At 42.6% G+C, this 16,163-nt stretch overlaps 1 protein-coding gene across 1 annotated transcript in view; it reads right to left on the reverse strand.

Moving 5' to 3' along the window:
- LOC124011670 (neuronal membrane glycoprotein M6-a-like) overlaps nucleotides 1-7,610 on the reverse strand; it is a 47,411-nt gene extending 39,801 nt beyond the window's left edge. Inside the window, exon 1 of the mRNA XM_046325138.1 lies at nucleotides 7,205-7,610. Within this exon, the coding sequence (XP_046181094.1) occupies nucleotides 7,205-7,241 (37 nt within the window). The 5' untranslated portion in view covers nucleotides 7,242-7,610. The remainder of the gene's footprint in view (nucleotides 1-7,204) is intronic.
- Between the last annotated feature and the right edge of the window lie 8,553 nt (nucleotides 7,611-16,163).

Genomic DNA, 16,163 nt, shown 5'->3' on the forward strand with positions numbered 1-16,163 from the left:
CTATCATTTGTTTTTCAACAGGACAATGACCCAAAATACCTCCAGGCTGTGTAAGAGCTATTTGACCAAGAAGGAGGGTGATGGAGTGCTGCATCAGATGACCTGGCCTCTACAATCACTCAACCTCAACCCAATTGAGATGGTTTTGGAATATTTGGACCGCAGAGTGAAGTAAAAGCAGCCAACAAGTGCTCAGCATATGTATGAACTCCTTCAAGATGGTTGGAAAAGCATTCCAGTTGAAGCTGGTTGAGAGAATGCCAAGAGTGTGCAAAGATGTCATCAAGGCAAAGGGCTTTGAAGAATCTCAAATATAAAATAAATTTGGATATGTTTAACATTTTATTTGGCTACTACATGATTCCATGTGTGCTATTTCATTACTCTACATGGTGAAAAATAGTAAAAGTAAAGAAAAACCCTTGAGTGAGGTGTGTCCAACCTTTTGACCGGTACAGTGTGTAGATATCTTTGTTAGAAAGTGTTTCATATTTCCCTTGGCGGAGTGATGCTGATTATAAAAGATCAACTTACCCAACTCAACTTACCCAACTCTCACCTAATAACTGTGACAGAAGTTTGGGGAACATTTGGGAACAATTGGTGGAATTCCCTTGACCTCCATAGGGTGGAGGGATGCAGCTGGAGTCCAAAACAATGGAAGTGGAAGAGCAGGTCAGCTGGCAGTGGAGAAAGCCAGAATTCACTGTGTGAGAAGATGAACTCCATGGATAATCAGTTCAAGATTTTGGGAGAGGGAAAACCATGTATCAAACCATGAAAAGTCAAAATGTGCAATGTTGCATCTTACACAAATGTCCAGTTCATAGGGGACAATGGAGCATATGATGTGTGATAATGGTTCCGGACCACACATGTCATTGGTTTAAATGTAATATACTACAGCAATATAATACCTGAATTATATAGCTTTCCTAGTTCAATTAATGTTTTAGGATAGATCTGATAGGTTCCAAGAATTTCTATTTGCTGTGGAATTTTCCCTCTATTGAGCCTTGACTCCTGAGCACATTATCACACATTGGCGATAAAACTTGATCAACCAAGTTGAACGGAAGGAGAACTAATTCCTTCGCTTGGCTCAGGTAGTCTTAACAGGTGGGCCTTACTACATTTTCCCTTTCATTCAGAGCTGGAGCAGTCACAGCAGTATGTCATTACAAATGCTGCCTAAAGTGGAATTGATTCCTCCGTATCTGTCACGTTCTGACCTTTATTTCCTGTGTTTTGTATTTAGTTAGTATGGTCAGGGCGTGAGTTGGGTGGGCAGTCTATGTTTGTTTTTCTAGGTTTTGGAAATTTCTAAGTTTCGGCCTAGTATGGTTCTCAATCAGAGGCAGGTGTCATTAGTTGTCTCTGATTGAGAATCATACTTAGGTAGCCTGGGTTTCACTGTGTGTTAGTGGGTAATTGTTCCTGTCTCTGTGTTTGCACCAGATAGGACTGTTTTGAGTTTTCACATTTCTTGTTTTTGTAGTCAGTTGTTCATGTGTACCTTAACGTATTAAAAAGAACCATGGACAATTACCACGCCGCGTATTGGTCCTCTGATCCGTTTCGCCTCTCCTCTTCGGAAGAAGAGGAGGAAATTCATTACAGAATCACCCACCCACCAAGGACCGAGCGGCGTGGTAAAAAACAGCAGCGACGCAACAACAGCGGCCAGCATCACAGGAGGAATGGACATGGGAGGATGTATTGGACGGCAAGGGTTGCTACACCTGGGAGGAGATCCTGGCGGGAAAGGATCGCCTTCCATGGGAACAGCCGGAGAGAGGAGCCGGCGATGTGAGGAGGCAGCACGGCAGTGCGACAGGTACGAGAGGCAGACGAGGTATGGCACTAAGCCAGGTAGCAGACCTAAGCTCACGCCTCGTGCTTATTATAAGCAGCGCATTACTGGTCAGGCACCGTGTTATGCGGTTAAGCGCACGGTGTCGCCAGTGCGTGTCCATAGCCCGGTGTGCTATAGGGCAGCCCTCCGAAAGTGCCATGCGAGTGTGGGCATTGAGCCAGGGCGTATGGTGCCTGCTCAGCGGGTCTGGTCGCCGGTACGTAGTTTTGGTCCAGGTTATCCTGCGCCGGCTCTGCGTGCTGTGTCTCCGGTGCGCTGGGAGGGTGCAGTGCGTCCTTCGTGCGGGGCAACTGTGGGAGTGGAGCCTAAGGGAGAGGTGCGTGTAGTAAGCACTAGATCTCCCGTGCTTACCCACAGCCCGGTTCATCCTGTGCCTGCACTCTGGAGGGTCCGGGCTAGAGTAGTTGTCCAGCCTGGGGAAGTGGTGCCAAGGTTGCGCACCAGAGCTCCAGTGCTCCCCCACAGCCCGGTCTTTCAGGCTCCTCCTAACACCAAGCCTCCTGAAGGTCTCCCCAGCCTGGTGGTTCCTGTGGCAGCTCCACGCACCAGGCTTTCTCTCTGTCTCCTTCCTGCAGGTGCTCCCGCCTATCCGGCGCCGCTGCCGGAGCGTCCCGCCTGTCCGGCGCCGCTTCCGGAGCGTCCCGCCTCAGCCCAGGGGCGCCGGAGCCCCTCAGCCCAGGGGCGCCAGAGCCCCTGCCCCTCTGTCCCGAGCCCCTGCCCCTCTGTCCAGAGCTTCTGCCCCTCTGTCCCGAGCTGCCCCTCTGTCCAGTGGGGTCATTGAGAGGGGTTGCCATGGTGAGAAAGCCACGGAGCCGGACAATAAGGCGGACTAAGACAATGGTGAAGTGGGGTCCGCGTCCCGCGCCAGAACCGCCACCGCGGACAGACGCCCACCCAGACCCTACCCTATAGGTCAAGGTTTTGCGGCCGGAGTCCGCACCTTTGGGGGGGGTACTGTCACGTTCTGACCTTATTTCCTGTGTTTTGTATTTAGTTAGTATGGTCAGGGCGTGAGTTGGGTGGGCAGTCTATGTTTGTTTTTCTAGGTTTTGGGAATTTCTATGTTTCGGCCTAGTATGGTTCTCAATCAGAGGCAGGTGTCATTAGTTGTCTCTGATTGAGAATCATACTTAGGTAGCCTGGGTTTCACTGTGTGTTTGGGGGTGATTCTTCCTGTCTCTGTGTTTGCACCAGATAGGACTGTTTTGAGTTTTCACATTTCTTGTTTTTTGTAGTCAGTTGTTCATGTGTACCTTAACGTATTAAAAAGAACCATGGACAATTACCACGCCGCGTATTGGTCCTCCGATCCGTTTCGCCTCTCCTCTTCGGAAGAAGAGGAAATTCATTACAGTATCAAACTAGGACAGATGATGATGACTTAATTTTATGTTTTGACATAACAAATTAATTTGATTAAGACATTTTATTTTGGGGAATAAGGATTGTCCGCTGTTGTTGTTGGTGACTTGTGGCACGCGGCATGAAGCGCTACATTTGGCTAACAGATGAATAGAGCAGCTGGTGCATCTGACTCACAATCTGAGATTTGCAGTCTGAGGAGGAGGTTCAAGGACCATAGAGAACCCATAATACAATATTTTCCAATATTTGGTCAGTTTCTTGAACCCTAAAATAATTGCAAGGCCCAATCTATCACTCTGTAATTGACATTAATATTATGAAGTACTCATCTTCTATTAGAAAGCTAAACTAGATCTGTAATATCAGTAGCGATATAACAGAAGATCAACACTAAGATGATCAATACCTGTCACATGACAATTGAAAGTCTCTTAAAATAGACCCTGTAACCCTTTGTTAATGGTAATAAAAAGAAAGAATGTGATGCAAACTTTGTGGGTGTTTATTGTTATTTTGAGGATTTACAAAGTAGCACTGAGGGGTATAAAAATACGCTCTTTTACAATGCATGTACAGTTACGTTGTGTCTGAAAACCATTAGATGTTATGTTACGTACAGTAGGTGCATTACATTTGCTCTTCTCTCATGTTAGCCCCCTGGCTAGTCCATGGTGCCCCTAATGCCAGGAAAGGGCTACAGATGACCTATAGAGCTCTGGTCCACATAACAGGTGACCTCATAGAAGGTGACAGGGAGACAGTTGGTGGAGGAATGACCCCAGAGAAAGTGCACTTACAACTGATTGTCCTCTTAAATAGATCATGGATTCTCTGAGGGTTCTCTGAGGTGGGGGATCAGATTGTGACCAGACACCCCAAAATGATAGGTTAGGTCACATAGACTATTATATAAAAGCATAACTGTTTAATGACGTTTCTTCCTAAGAGAGCACATAACAACACTGTTTAAACTGTATAAGTGGGGGGGAAATAATGGTAAAAGCTAGGTCGCATGACTAGTGAAATAACGACTTCAGTTCAGACTAAAATCAATGCTACAGTAGCAGTGTTCCCATTCATTGTTTTCAACAATGTAAAATAATCTCCACAACTCCAAAGAACAGAAATGAATATGTCATCTATGAAAACACAAAAAAACTGAACATTAAATATAGGCATCATAAAGCCATTTGAGAGGCCCTGAAGGCAGGGACTCCAAGTCATTAATTGTCCTTCCTCCCAGGAGGGTTTTACATCTCCGCTGTCATGTGCTCTTAAGCCAGTCTTTCAGAACAGCAAGGTGACCATGCTGTTCTTTTCATGTAGCACCAACTTAGTACAATTTGCAGTGGTCATGTGAATAATTGTCTCATCCAAGTGACAAGAGACTTAGAACTCGTAAATATAAGAGAAATGCCCAATCTTCACTTGGGGTTATGAGGGGTTGTAGTTTTATAGGTAGTTTATAGATCATTATTAGATAATATGTAGTCTATTAATCATTATTACATAGTTATAACTCATTGTTGTTTTGGTGCTTGCCAAATAATAGGTTTATTTATGGCTGCACTGTGGATTATGACTGCTATTTTTTTTAAGTATAACATAAAACACATAACCTCACTGTGAGGGTAATACTGTGAGACCATACCACAATCCCCCTCAATATGGCTAATCTAGTTGTGTATAGTCAAATGTATTTTCCTTGTGTCAGTTCTTTAAATGTCATGACAGTTTTGGGGCAATTTTCTGTTTGTTTGAGGTTGTTGCTTTTTCTGTTTGGGGGGGGGGGATTAGGTTTGCATGGTGAAACCAAACTGCAATTATTAAACGAGAACCAAAATTCCATTATTTTCTAGTGGGCAAGACACTGCATATACTGTATTGTAGCAGCATGTAGGCCAGGCTATTACATTGGCACTTGCATTATTCATGCATTCGGACCTCATAATTGCAAACAGGAGCATCAAATCATCTTGTTTCAAGCACAATGCATCCAGCTAAGTGTCCCTAGATGAAGTTCTAGCATGTGTATCAGTGTTGCTTCCGTCCCTCTCTTTCCCCGAACCTGGGCTCGAACCAGGGCCCCTCTGAACACATCAACAACCGCCACCCACGAAGCTCCATTACGTATCGGTGCACACAAAAGCAAGGGAAACAACTACTTTAAGGTCTCAGAGCGAGTGACATCACCGGTTGAACACTACTAGCACATACCGCTAACTAGCTAGGCATTTCACACAGGTTACACCTGGTCCCAGACCTGTTTGTGCTGTATATCCAACTCCTATGATCATTGTCATGGTTTAGCATAACGTAAGGCCAGAGGCATTGGATATACTGCACCAAAAGGTCTGGGACCAGGTTACTGAAGTTCATCAGTCAGTGTGTTGATTCAGTGAGGAAGCAGTAAAGAAGAACGTTAATGTGGAGCAGCACTCAGCCAAACTGCTTTAGTGCCATGTTTTATGTATAACTTTCCAGATTTGATGAAGAAGATATGTGGCAGTTAGCCACATTTGGGCCAGTGGGGCCGCAGCACCAGTAGTGGAAAGCGTGATTGGCTAAGTAATTATATGTGGACTAACAAGCTGGTTTCTTCAGCCAAATGAATGGACGTGATGTACTACAGACACGAATGACTGATCGGTATTTAATCAACACTGCTATCAGGATGTTTCCGGTAGTCATCCCACAGGTTTGAGACATCATAGTCTTATAGAGTCATGAACCATACTGTGAAAATAGAATTCCTGAGCCAATGTCATTTTGCAGCCGCTAATGGTATTAACACCTTTACGAGACAATAAAGGTATGTCACTTTGCAATAAGTATTTCTAGGTAAACTAGCATCCATGACACTCACACACACACAAACACACTCATATGCACACAGACACTGAGTAAACTGATTGGCCCAGGGTACCAAAATGTCATCTGCAGGAACAGAACAGAGAGCAGAGTGTAGCTGCAGGGATGACTAGACTTGGTCAGTGCCATGGTAACTGTTTCAGCTCTCACTCATGCCTGTGAAGCACTCACTGGTTTTCAGGGATGAGAGGAAGCAGGATGGGAGGGACGGGGAGGTGGGAAGAAAAGAAGCACAGACGTATGAAGCCCTGTCACGTGCACAGAACTTGGGATGGAGGGAAAAAAGGAAGGAAGGAGGAGTGAAGGGGGGAGACACACCTCAGAGAATGATAGCATCCTTTTTTCATACAGGGAGCAATTTTATTAATATGGAGGAATGCAAATTCAAACTAATGCCAGTGCCTGGTAATCATAAATGGATTTATACAGTACACAGCTATTTACCCCTCAAGCATACACTTAAACACTGGTGGATGGGAGGGGGTGGGTTTGCATTTTAAATAGCAACCCCTCTGCACAAAGCGAACAACATACCCTGCATGCACATGAACAAGAGAGAAATTCTGACATGCATCAAATCCAGATGCTTTAATAATTTTTTGGGGGTTGGGGGGTTGTTAAAATAATAAAATAGCTTTCATTTAAATACAATAGCTGGACATGTGGATAGCCTGGATACAATGGTTTTATTAGTGAAAGGAGCTGGCTCGAGGTTTCTTGTCTTCAATGTTCCCCTGAGCCATCTCGACAGGCATGCGAGAGCCTTACCGAGACGCCTGTGAACAAAGACAATTCTCCCTGTGCTTTCACAGTCAACGCTCAGAGAAGCAGTTCACACCACTCTCTGACTGTCTCGACAGCAGACAACACACACACACAAACACACTTCAGTCAAGCAGACACTCAGTGGACAAAGGAACAACCAAAACAGATGCTCTTTTATACCCAGAGTATTAACCAACTATTTACCCAATCCTTTCTGAACAAATAGTCCACTGACAGACAGACAAAGAAATTAGGGGAAGATTTTACTTTAAGGAAATCTCAATCCATCCACTTAAATGTAAAAAAATACTATTTCTCTTTCCTTACCTTTCTGAGTCTGACCGTCATCCAAATCTTCTTCCATCGTGGCTATTCTAGATGTAGAGCAACTAGAGATGTGACAGAAGCTCCTTGGTTTGCAGGTTCAAAACCCTGTTTCTTTGTGTCAAAGATAGTCCACAGAGCTCTCCTTCTCTCTCTCTCCCTCTCGGTCTCTCTCTCTCCCTCTCTCCCTCTCGGTCTCTCACTCTCCCTCTCGGTCTCTCTCGGTTCTGTGTTAAGACCGCTTGTCAACAGTGATTTCATTCAAGTGGTCGTGCCGCGAAAGAGATCATTGTATCTTCACAGCGCTGTCCATTGCGAGCAGCTCTGGCAAGTGCTGGAAAACCTGTTTTCTACAGTAGAGAAAAGGGGGGGGGGGTCTCAGTAGGCAGTATGTTTGCAGGAGGGCGGGCTAGCAAGCGCAGGTGCCCAGAAAGCAGAGAGATGCAATGGGAGAAACACAGTCTCAACAATGAAAACTGACCCGAGCAGGCGGAGGAGTTGCTTCGTTTGGTAGAACGTGTCCTTGGTAGAACTCTTTAATGTTTTAAAACATGTTTTTATTCAGGGTCCCTCAATTTCCACCTGTAGGCTGCCATTGCAGTACTCCATTGACAAACCGGTTCACTTTAAACACAAAAATATCTGGAAAATGATGGTCATACAACAAAGAATTAAACTATATTTAAAGTAGAATATCAGTTTAGTTGTTTACCTTAGGATGTGCATTAACCACAGTGATAAAATAATAGAATCCCCAAATTAGCCTGCGGCTTACTCATAGAAAACAGGTGCCAAGAAGAACCAAAAAGGGTTCTTCTGCTTGTCTCCATAAATATATACAGTGCCTTCAGATTTTTTTCACACCCCTTGACTCACATGTTGTGATTTTGTGTCACTGGTCTACACACAATACCCCATAATGTCAAAGTGGAATTATGTGTTTAGATTTTTTTTTTTTTTACAAATTAATAAAAAATAAAAAGCTGAAATGTCTTGTGTCAATAAGTATTTAACCCCTTTGTTATGGCAAGCATAAATCAATTCAGGAGTAAAAATGTTCTTAACAAGTTACATAATAAGTTGCATGGACTCACTGTGTGCAAACAATAACACGATTTTTGAATGACTACCTCATCTCTGTACCCCACACATACAATTATCTGTAAAGTCATTCAGTCAAGCAGTGAATTTAAAACACAGATTCAACCACAAAGACCAGTGAGGTTTTCCAATGCCTCGCCAAGACGTGCACCTATTGGTAGCAGACATCGAATATCCCTTTGAGCATTGTGAAGTTATTACTTACACTTTGGATGTGTATCAATATATCCAGTCACCACAATGATCCAGACATCCTTCCTAACTCAGTTGCCGGAGAGGAAGGCATTCGCTCAGGGATTTCCCTATGAGGCCAATAATGACTTTAAAACAGTTATATAGTTTAATGGCTTTGTTATGCAGGTGAATGAGGACCCAAAAGCGACTTAACAGAAACAGAGTTTATTCCAGTCTTAACAAAAAACAATAAATCCTGAATTCTTTCACAGGTAATGTCCAAACAGGAATAACTGAAATCCTCTAGTCAGTAGAGGGGAACAACAGGAGAAGCGGCCACAAACTGCAGGTCGCTTCGGGTTGGCGCAGGCCGTAGCTGATAGAGACACCTGCTCACACGCAGCATCTGAAGAAGGCAAAAACACGACAGGACGGAACAAGGACACAGTACAGCAAACAAGGATCCGACAAGGACAGAAGCGGAAACAGAGGGAGAAATAGGGACTCTAATCAGAGGGCAAAATAGGGGACAGGTGTGAAAGAGTAAACGAGGTAGTTAGGAGAATGAGGAACAGCTGGGAGCAGGAACGGAACGATAGAGAGAGAGAGAGAGAGAGAGAGAGAGAGAGAGAGAGAGAGAGAGAGAGAGAGAGAGAGAGAGAGAGAGAGAGAGAGGGAAAGAACCTAATAAGACCAGCAGGGGGAAACGAATAGAAGAGAAAGCACAGGGACAAGACATGACAATCTATGACAAAACATGACAGGCTTTGGTAGGAGAAAACTGAGGATGGATCAACATCATTGTAGTTACTCCACAACACTAAATGAGAGAAAAGAAGGAAGCGTATTTACAGAATATTTTTTTGGGGGAAAACATGCATTCTGTTTGCAATAAGGAACTGAAGTAAAACTGCAACACAAAACAAATGTGGCAGAGAAATACACTTTATGTACTGAATAAAAAGCATAATGTTGTAGCAAATCCAATCCAACACATCACTGAGTACCACTATTCATATTTTCAAGCATGGTGGTGGCTGCATCATGTTATGGGTATGCCTGTGATCGACAAGGACTATGGAGTTTTTTTAGGATAAAAATAAACAGAATAAAGCTAATGCACAGGCAAAATCCTAGAGGAAAACCTGGTTCAGGCTGCTTTCCAACAGGCACTGGGAGATTAATTCACCTTTAAGCAGGACAATAATCTAAAACACAAGGCCAAATATACAATGGAGTTGCTAACTAATATTACATTGAATGATCTTGAGTGGCCTAGTTACAGTTTTGACTTAAATCTGCTTGAAAATATATGATAAGACTTGAACATGGCTGTTTAACAATGATCAACAACCACGTTGACAGAGCTACAATAATTTTTTAAAGATTAATGTGCAATATTGTACAATCCAGGTGTGCAAAGATCTCTGAGACTTACCCAGAAAGACTCACAGCTGTAATCACTGACAAAGGTTATTCTAACTTGTGTTTACTCAAATAAATATAAATACACTGAAAAACCCTTCCTGCCTTCCAAAGAATTCATCTTGCCTTCTATATACAGTGCCTTGCGAAAGTATTCGGCCCCCTTGAACTTTGTGACCTTTTACCACATTTCAGGCTTCAAACATAAAGATATAAAACTGTATTTTTTTGTGAAGAATCAACAACAAGTGGGACACAATCATGAAGTGGAACAACATTTATTGGATATTTCAAACTTTTTTAACAAAACAAAAACTGAAAAATTGGGCGTGCAAAATTATTCAGCCCCTTTACTTTCAGTGCAGCAAACTCTCTCCAGAAGTTCAGTGAGGATCTCTGAATGATCCAATGTTGACCTAAATGACTAATGATGATAAATACAATCCACCTGTGTGTAATCAAGTCTCCGTATAAATGCACCTGCACTGTGATAGTCTCAGAGGTCCGTTAAAAGCGCAGAGAGCATCATGAAGCGTAGCCTAGTGGTTAGAGCGTTGGACTATTAACCGTAAGGTTGCAAGTTCAAACCCCCGAGCTGACAAGGTACAAATCTGTCGTTCTGCCCCTGAACAGGCAGTTAACCCATTCTTCCTAGGCTGTCATTGAAAATAAGAATTTGTTCTTAACTGACTTGCCTAGTTAAATAAAGGTAAAATAAATCAAATAAAAAAGAACAAGGAACACACCAGGCAGGTCCGAGATACTGTTGTGAAGAAGTTTAAAGCTGGATTTGGATACAAAAAGATTTCCCAAGCTTTAAACATCCCAAGGAGCACTGTGCAAGCAATAATATTGAAATGGAAGGAGTATCAGACCACTGCAAATCTACCAAGAACAGGCCGTCCTTCTAAACTTTCAGCTCATACAAGGAGAAAACTGATCAGAGATGCAGCCAAGAGGCCCATGATCACTCTGGATCACTCTGCAGAGATCTACAGCTGAGGTGGGACACTCTGTCCATAGGACAACAATCAGTCAAATATTGCACAAATCTGGCCTTTAAGGAAGAGTGGCAAGAAGAAAGTCATTTCTTAAAGATATCCATAAAAAGTGTCATTTAAAGTTTGCCACAAGCCACCTGGGAGACACACTAAACATGTGGAAGAAGGTGCTCTGGTCAGATGAAACCAAAATTGAACTTTTTGGCAACAATGCAAAACGTTATGTTTGGCGTAAAAGCAACACAGCTCATCACCCTGAACACACCATCCCCACTGTCAAACATGGTGGTGGCAGCATCATGGTTTGGGCCTGCTTTTCTTCAGCAGGGACAGGGAAGATGGTTAAAATTGATGGGAAGATGGATGGAGCCAAATACAGGACCATTCTGGAAGAAAACCTGATGGAGTCTGCAAAAGACCTGAGACTGGGACGGAGATTTGTCTTCCAACAAGACAATGATCCAAAACATAAAGCAAAATCTACAATGGAATGGTTCAAAAATAAACATATCCAGGTGTTAGAATGGCCAAGTCAAAGTCCAGACCTGAATCCAATCGAGAATCTGTGGAAAGAACTGAAAACTGCTGTTCACAAATGCTCTCCATCCAACCTCACTGAGCTCGAGCTGTTTTGCAAGGAGGAATGGCAAAAATATTCAGTCTCTCGATGTGCAAAACTGATAGCGACAAACCCCAAGCGACTTACAGCTGTAATCGCAGCAAAAGGTAGCTGTCACGCCTTGGTCTTAGTATTTTGTGTTTTCTTTCTTTATTTGGTCAGGCCAGGGTGTGAAATGGGTTATTGTGGTGTGTTTTTTTGTCTTGGGGTTTTGTGGGGTGTCTATGTAGTCTATGGCTGCCTGAGGCGGTTCTCAATCAGAGTCAGGTGATTATCGTTGTCTCTGATTGGGAGCCATATTTAGGCAGCCATATTCTGTGAGTGTTTCGTGGGTGATTGTTCCTGTCTTTGTGTTTGCACCAGATAGGGCTGTTTCGGTTTTCGTTATTTCATTTCGTTATTTTTGTAGTTTCTGTACGTATAGTTTTTCCTTCATTAAAATATATCATGAATCATCAGCACGCTGCATTTTGGTCCGATCCTTGTTCTACCTCTTCGTCAGAGGAGGAGATAGAAGAGAGCCGTTACAGTGGCGCTACAAAGTATTAACTTAAGGGGGCTGAATAATCTTGCACGCCCAGTTTTTCAGTTTTTGATTTGTTAAAAAAGTTGGAAATATCCAATAAATGTCATTCCACTTCATGATTGTGTCCCACTTGTTGTTGATTCTTCACAAAAAATACAGTTTTATATCTTTATGTTTGAAGCCTGAAATGTGGCAAAAGGTCGCAAAGTTCAAGGGGGCCGAATACTTTCGCAAGGCACTGTAATCATCACATAACCCTTTCTTACAAAAATAGTTCTTAGGATGAAATCATTTCAAGTCACAAACCCTTCCCACAAGAAAAAATACTAAAGTCTATGTTGCCCAGCAACAGCCCCAAAACATCACTGCTCTAGAGGAGATCTGCATGGAATGTGCCAAAATACCAGCAACAGTGTGTGAAAACCTTGTGAAGACTTACAGAAAACGTTTGACCTCTGTCATTGCCAACAAAGGGTATATAACAAAATATTGATTTATACTTTTGTTATTGACCAAATACTTATTTTCCACCATAATTTGCAAATAAATTCATTAAAAATCCTACAATGTGATTTTCTGGATTTTTTTCCCCTCATTTTGTATGTCATAGTTGAAGTGTACCTATGATGAAAATTACAGGCCTCTCTCATCTTTTTAAGTGGGAGGACTTGCACAACTGGTGGTTGACTAAATACTTTTTTGCCCCAATGTAGGTATACAGGGGGTACAGGAGGGGATTGAGGATGCACCCTTGGAGGGCCTCCATGTTGAGTATCAGTCCCAGGGCCTTGAGCTTTGTAGTGAGCTTGGAGGGCACTATGGTATTGAAGGCCGAGCTGTAGTCAATGAATAGCATCCTCACATATGCATTCATTTTGTCCAGGTTGGTGAGGGCAGTGGGCAGTGTAATAGCGATTGCATCATCTGTGGATCTGTCGGGGCGGTAGGCGAATTGGAAAGGGTTGACTGCGTTGGGGAGGGAGGAGGTGATGTGTTGTTTGACTAGCCTAGCAAAGCACTTCTTGATGATGAAAGTGAGAGCTATGGGTTGGCAGTCATTCAGTTCAGTTACTTTCCCTTTCTTGGGCACGGGGATGAAGCAGGTGGGAGTAATTGCCTGAGCTAGAGATTGAAAATGTCTGAAAACACAGCAGCTAGCAGGTCTGCACATGCTTTGAGAGCGCAGCTACGGATGTCGTCTTGTTTGAACGACTTACATACGTCCTCCGTGGAGACCATAACTCAGAGTAGTTATGCTCAAAGCGAGAGAAAAATGTGTTTAGCTCGTCCAGTAGAGCGGCGGTGGTGTCCGCAAAGTGACTGGCTTTCTTTTGTAACCCTTGATCCTTAAAAAACCCTGTCACATACGCCTCTTTTCCGACCAGCTGAATTGCTCCTCCACTTTGTCTCTATACTTGTAATTCGCCATCTTGATCCATCTGCGTAGGTCGTACTTGTACTGTTTAACCATACAATTGTCCCCGGTCACAATCTCTCTGTTTCAATTCCTGACAAGATTGCCATCAATCCACGGTTGTTGATTATTGTAAGTGTTGAAAGACACCATCGGTATAACATCATCTATGCATTTATTATATAATTTGGTGACTGAGTCGGTGTATTCATTGATGTTATCCCCAGAGGCGACCCAGAACATATTCCAGTCCACGTGATCAAAACAGACTTGACCAATAGAACTCTTCAGTTTTTGTTTGTTGGCGGGGAGGAACAAAATGGAGTCATGGTCAGATTTTCCGAAAGGTGGAAAGAAGAGGGTTCTAATAATTATGTGAGCTGGCTAGCTATACATTTACATTTACATTTAAGTAATTTAGCAGACGCTCTTATCCAGAGCGACTTACAAATTGGTGCATTCACCTTAGATGTAGAGTTATAATTTGAGTTTGCTACAGCAGACAAATAACCCTGCTGCAAAAGGAAATGTGAATTATTATGTGGAATATAATTAATTGAAATTTTTGCAGGGTTGATACTGTTATGCAGGTGAATGAGGACCCAAAAGCGACTTGGCGAAAACAGAGTCTTTATTCCAGTAAAGGAAATAGGCAATACTCCTAGACAAATCGGAGCAGAAAACAAAACATAAAAAACTAATTCCACTCGTAGTGACGAGGACAGACTGGAGACTCGACCATAAACTGTAGGTTGCCTCGGGAAGGCACCGACCGTAGCAGACTCAGACACCTGCTCACACGCAGCATCTGAGGGAAACAAGACACGACAGGGCGAGACAAAGACACAGCACGGCGAACAATATACAAGGATCCGACAGGACAGAAACGGAAGACAAGGGGAGAAATAGGGACTCTAATCAGAGGGCAAGATACGGAACAGGTGTGAAAAGATTAGATGATTGATTAGGGGAATAGGAACAGCTGGGAGCAGGAACGGAACGATAGAGAGAAGAGAGAGAGGGAGGGAGAGAGAAAAAAGGGAACGAACCTAATAAGACCAGCAGGGAGAAAACGAACAGAAGGGAAAGCAAAATGACAAGACAATATAAGACAAAACATGACAGATACATTTTCACAGACTGTTCTCTCCGCGACCGCATGGCAAACGGTACCGATGCATCAAGTTGGGAACCAACAGGACCCTGAACAGCTTCTACCGCCAAGCCTTGAGACTACTAAATAGTTAACCAAATAGCTATCTGCATTGCCCCTCTTTGCACTAACTCTTTTGACTCACATACGCTGCTGCTACTGTTTACTATCTATCCTGTTACCTCATCAATTTACCCCTAACTACAGTTCATTCAGAAAGTATTCTCAACACTTTACTTTTCCTACATTTTATTGTGTTACAAAGTGGGATCACAATTGATTTTGTCATTTTATGTCAACCATCAACACAAAATACTATTTTAATGTCAAAGAAAATAATCCACAATATGTAAAGAAATTTGTGAAAAAAATAAACACTGAAATATCTTGATTAGAAAAGTCTTCAACCCCTTGAGTAAATGCACCTTTGGCAGCGATTTGAGCTGTGAGTCTTTCTGGGTAAGTCTCTTACAGCTTTGTGCAACATTTGCCCATCGTTCTTTTCAAAATTATTCAAGCTCAATTTGGTTGCTGATCATTGCTAGGCAACCGTTTCTAGGTCTTGCCATTGATTTTCAAGCAGAGTTGAGTCAAATTTGTAACTCGACCACTCAAGAACATTCATTGTCTTCTTGGTAAGCAACTCCAGTGTATATTTGGCCTTGTGTTTTTGGTTATTGTCCTGCTGAAAGGTGAATTCATCTCTTAGTGTCTGGTGGAAAGCATACTGAACCAGGTTTTCCTCTAGGATTTTGCCTGTGCTTAGATCCATTATGTTTATTTTTTTGTTGTCCTGAAAAACTCCCCTCATAACATGATGCCCAAAATATAACACCTTGTACTGAGGACAAAAAGTAAATTGCTTTGCCACATTTTTGGGGGGCAATGTTACTTTAGTGCCTTCTTGCAAACAGGATGCCTGTTTTAGAGTATTTGTATTCTGTACAGGCTTCCTTATTTTTACTCTGTCAATTAGGTTAGCATTGTGGAGTAACTACAATGTTGTTGATCCATCCTCAGTTTTCTCCTATCACAGCCATTAACTCTCTAACTGTTTTAAAGTAACTCTCTAAATGTTTAATGCCTGTAACTTTGTAGTGACTGGGTCTATTGATACACCATCCAAAGTGTAATTAATCATTTCACCATGCACCAAGGGAAATTCAATGTCTGCTTTTTTTTTTACCCATCTACCACTAGGTGCCCTTCTTTGAGAGGCATTGGAAAAACTCACTGGTGTTTGTGGTTGAATCTGTGTTTGAAGTTCACTGCTTGACTGAGGGACCTAACAGTGCATGTGTGGGGCACAGAGATACTGTAAGGTAGTCATTCAAAACTCACGTTTAACACTAATTATTGCACTCGGAGTGATTCCATGCCATTTATTTTGTGACTTGTTAAGCACATTTGTTACTCTTGAACTTATTTAGGCTTGCCATTCCAAAGGGGTTGAATACTTATTGACCTAAGATATTGCAAATCAAATCAAATGTTATTTGTCACATACACACTGTCAGCAGATGTTAATGCGAGAGTAGAGAAATGCTTG

This window comes from Oncorhynchus gorbuscha, linkage group LG23, assembly GCF_021184085.1.
Source record: "Oncorhynchus gorbuscha isolate QuinsamMale2020 ecotype Even-year linkage group LG23, OgorEven_v1.0, whole genome shotgun sequence".
Taxonomy (NCBI): domain Eukaryota; kingdom Metazoa; phylum Chordata; class Actinopteri; order Salmoniformes; family Salmonidae; genus Oncorhynchus; species Oncorhynchus gorbuscha.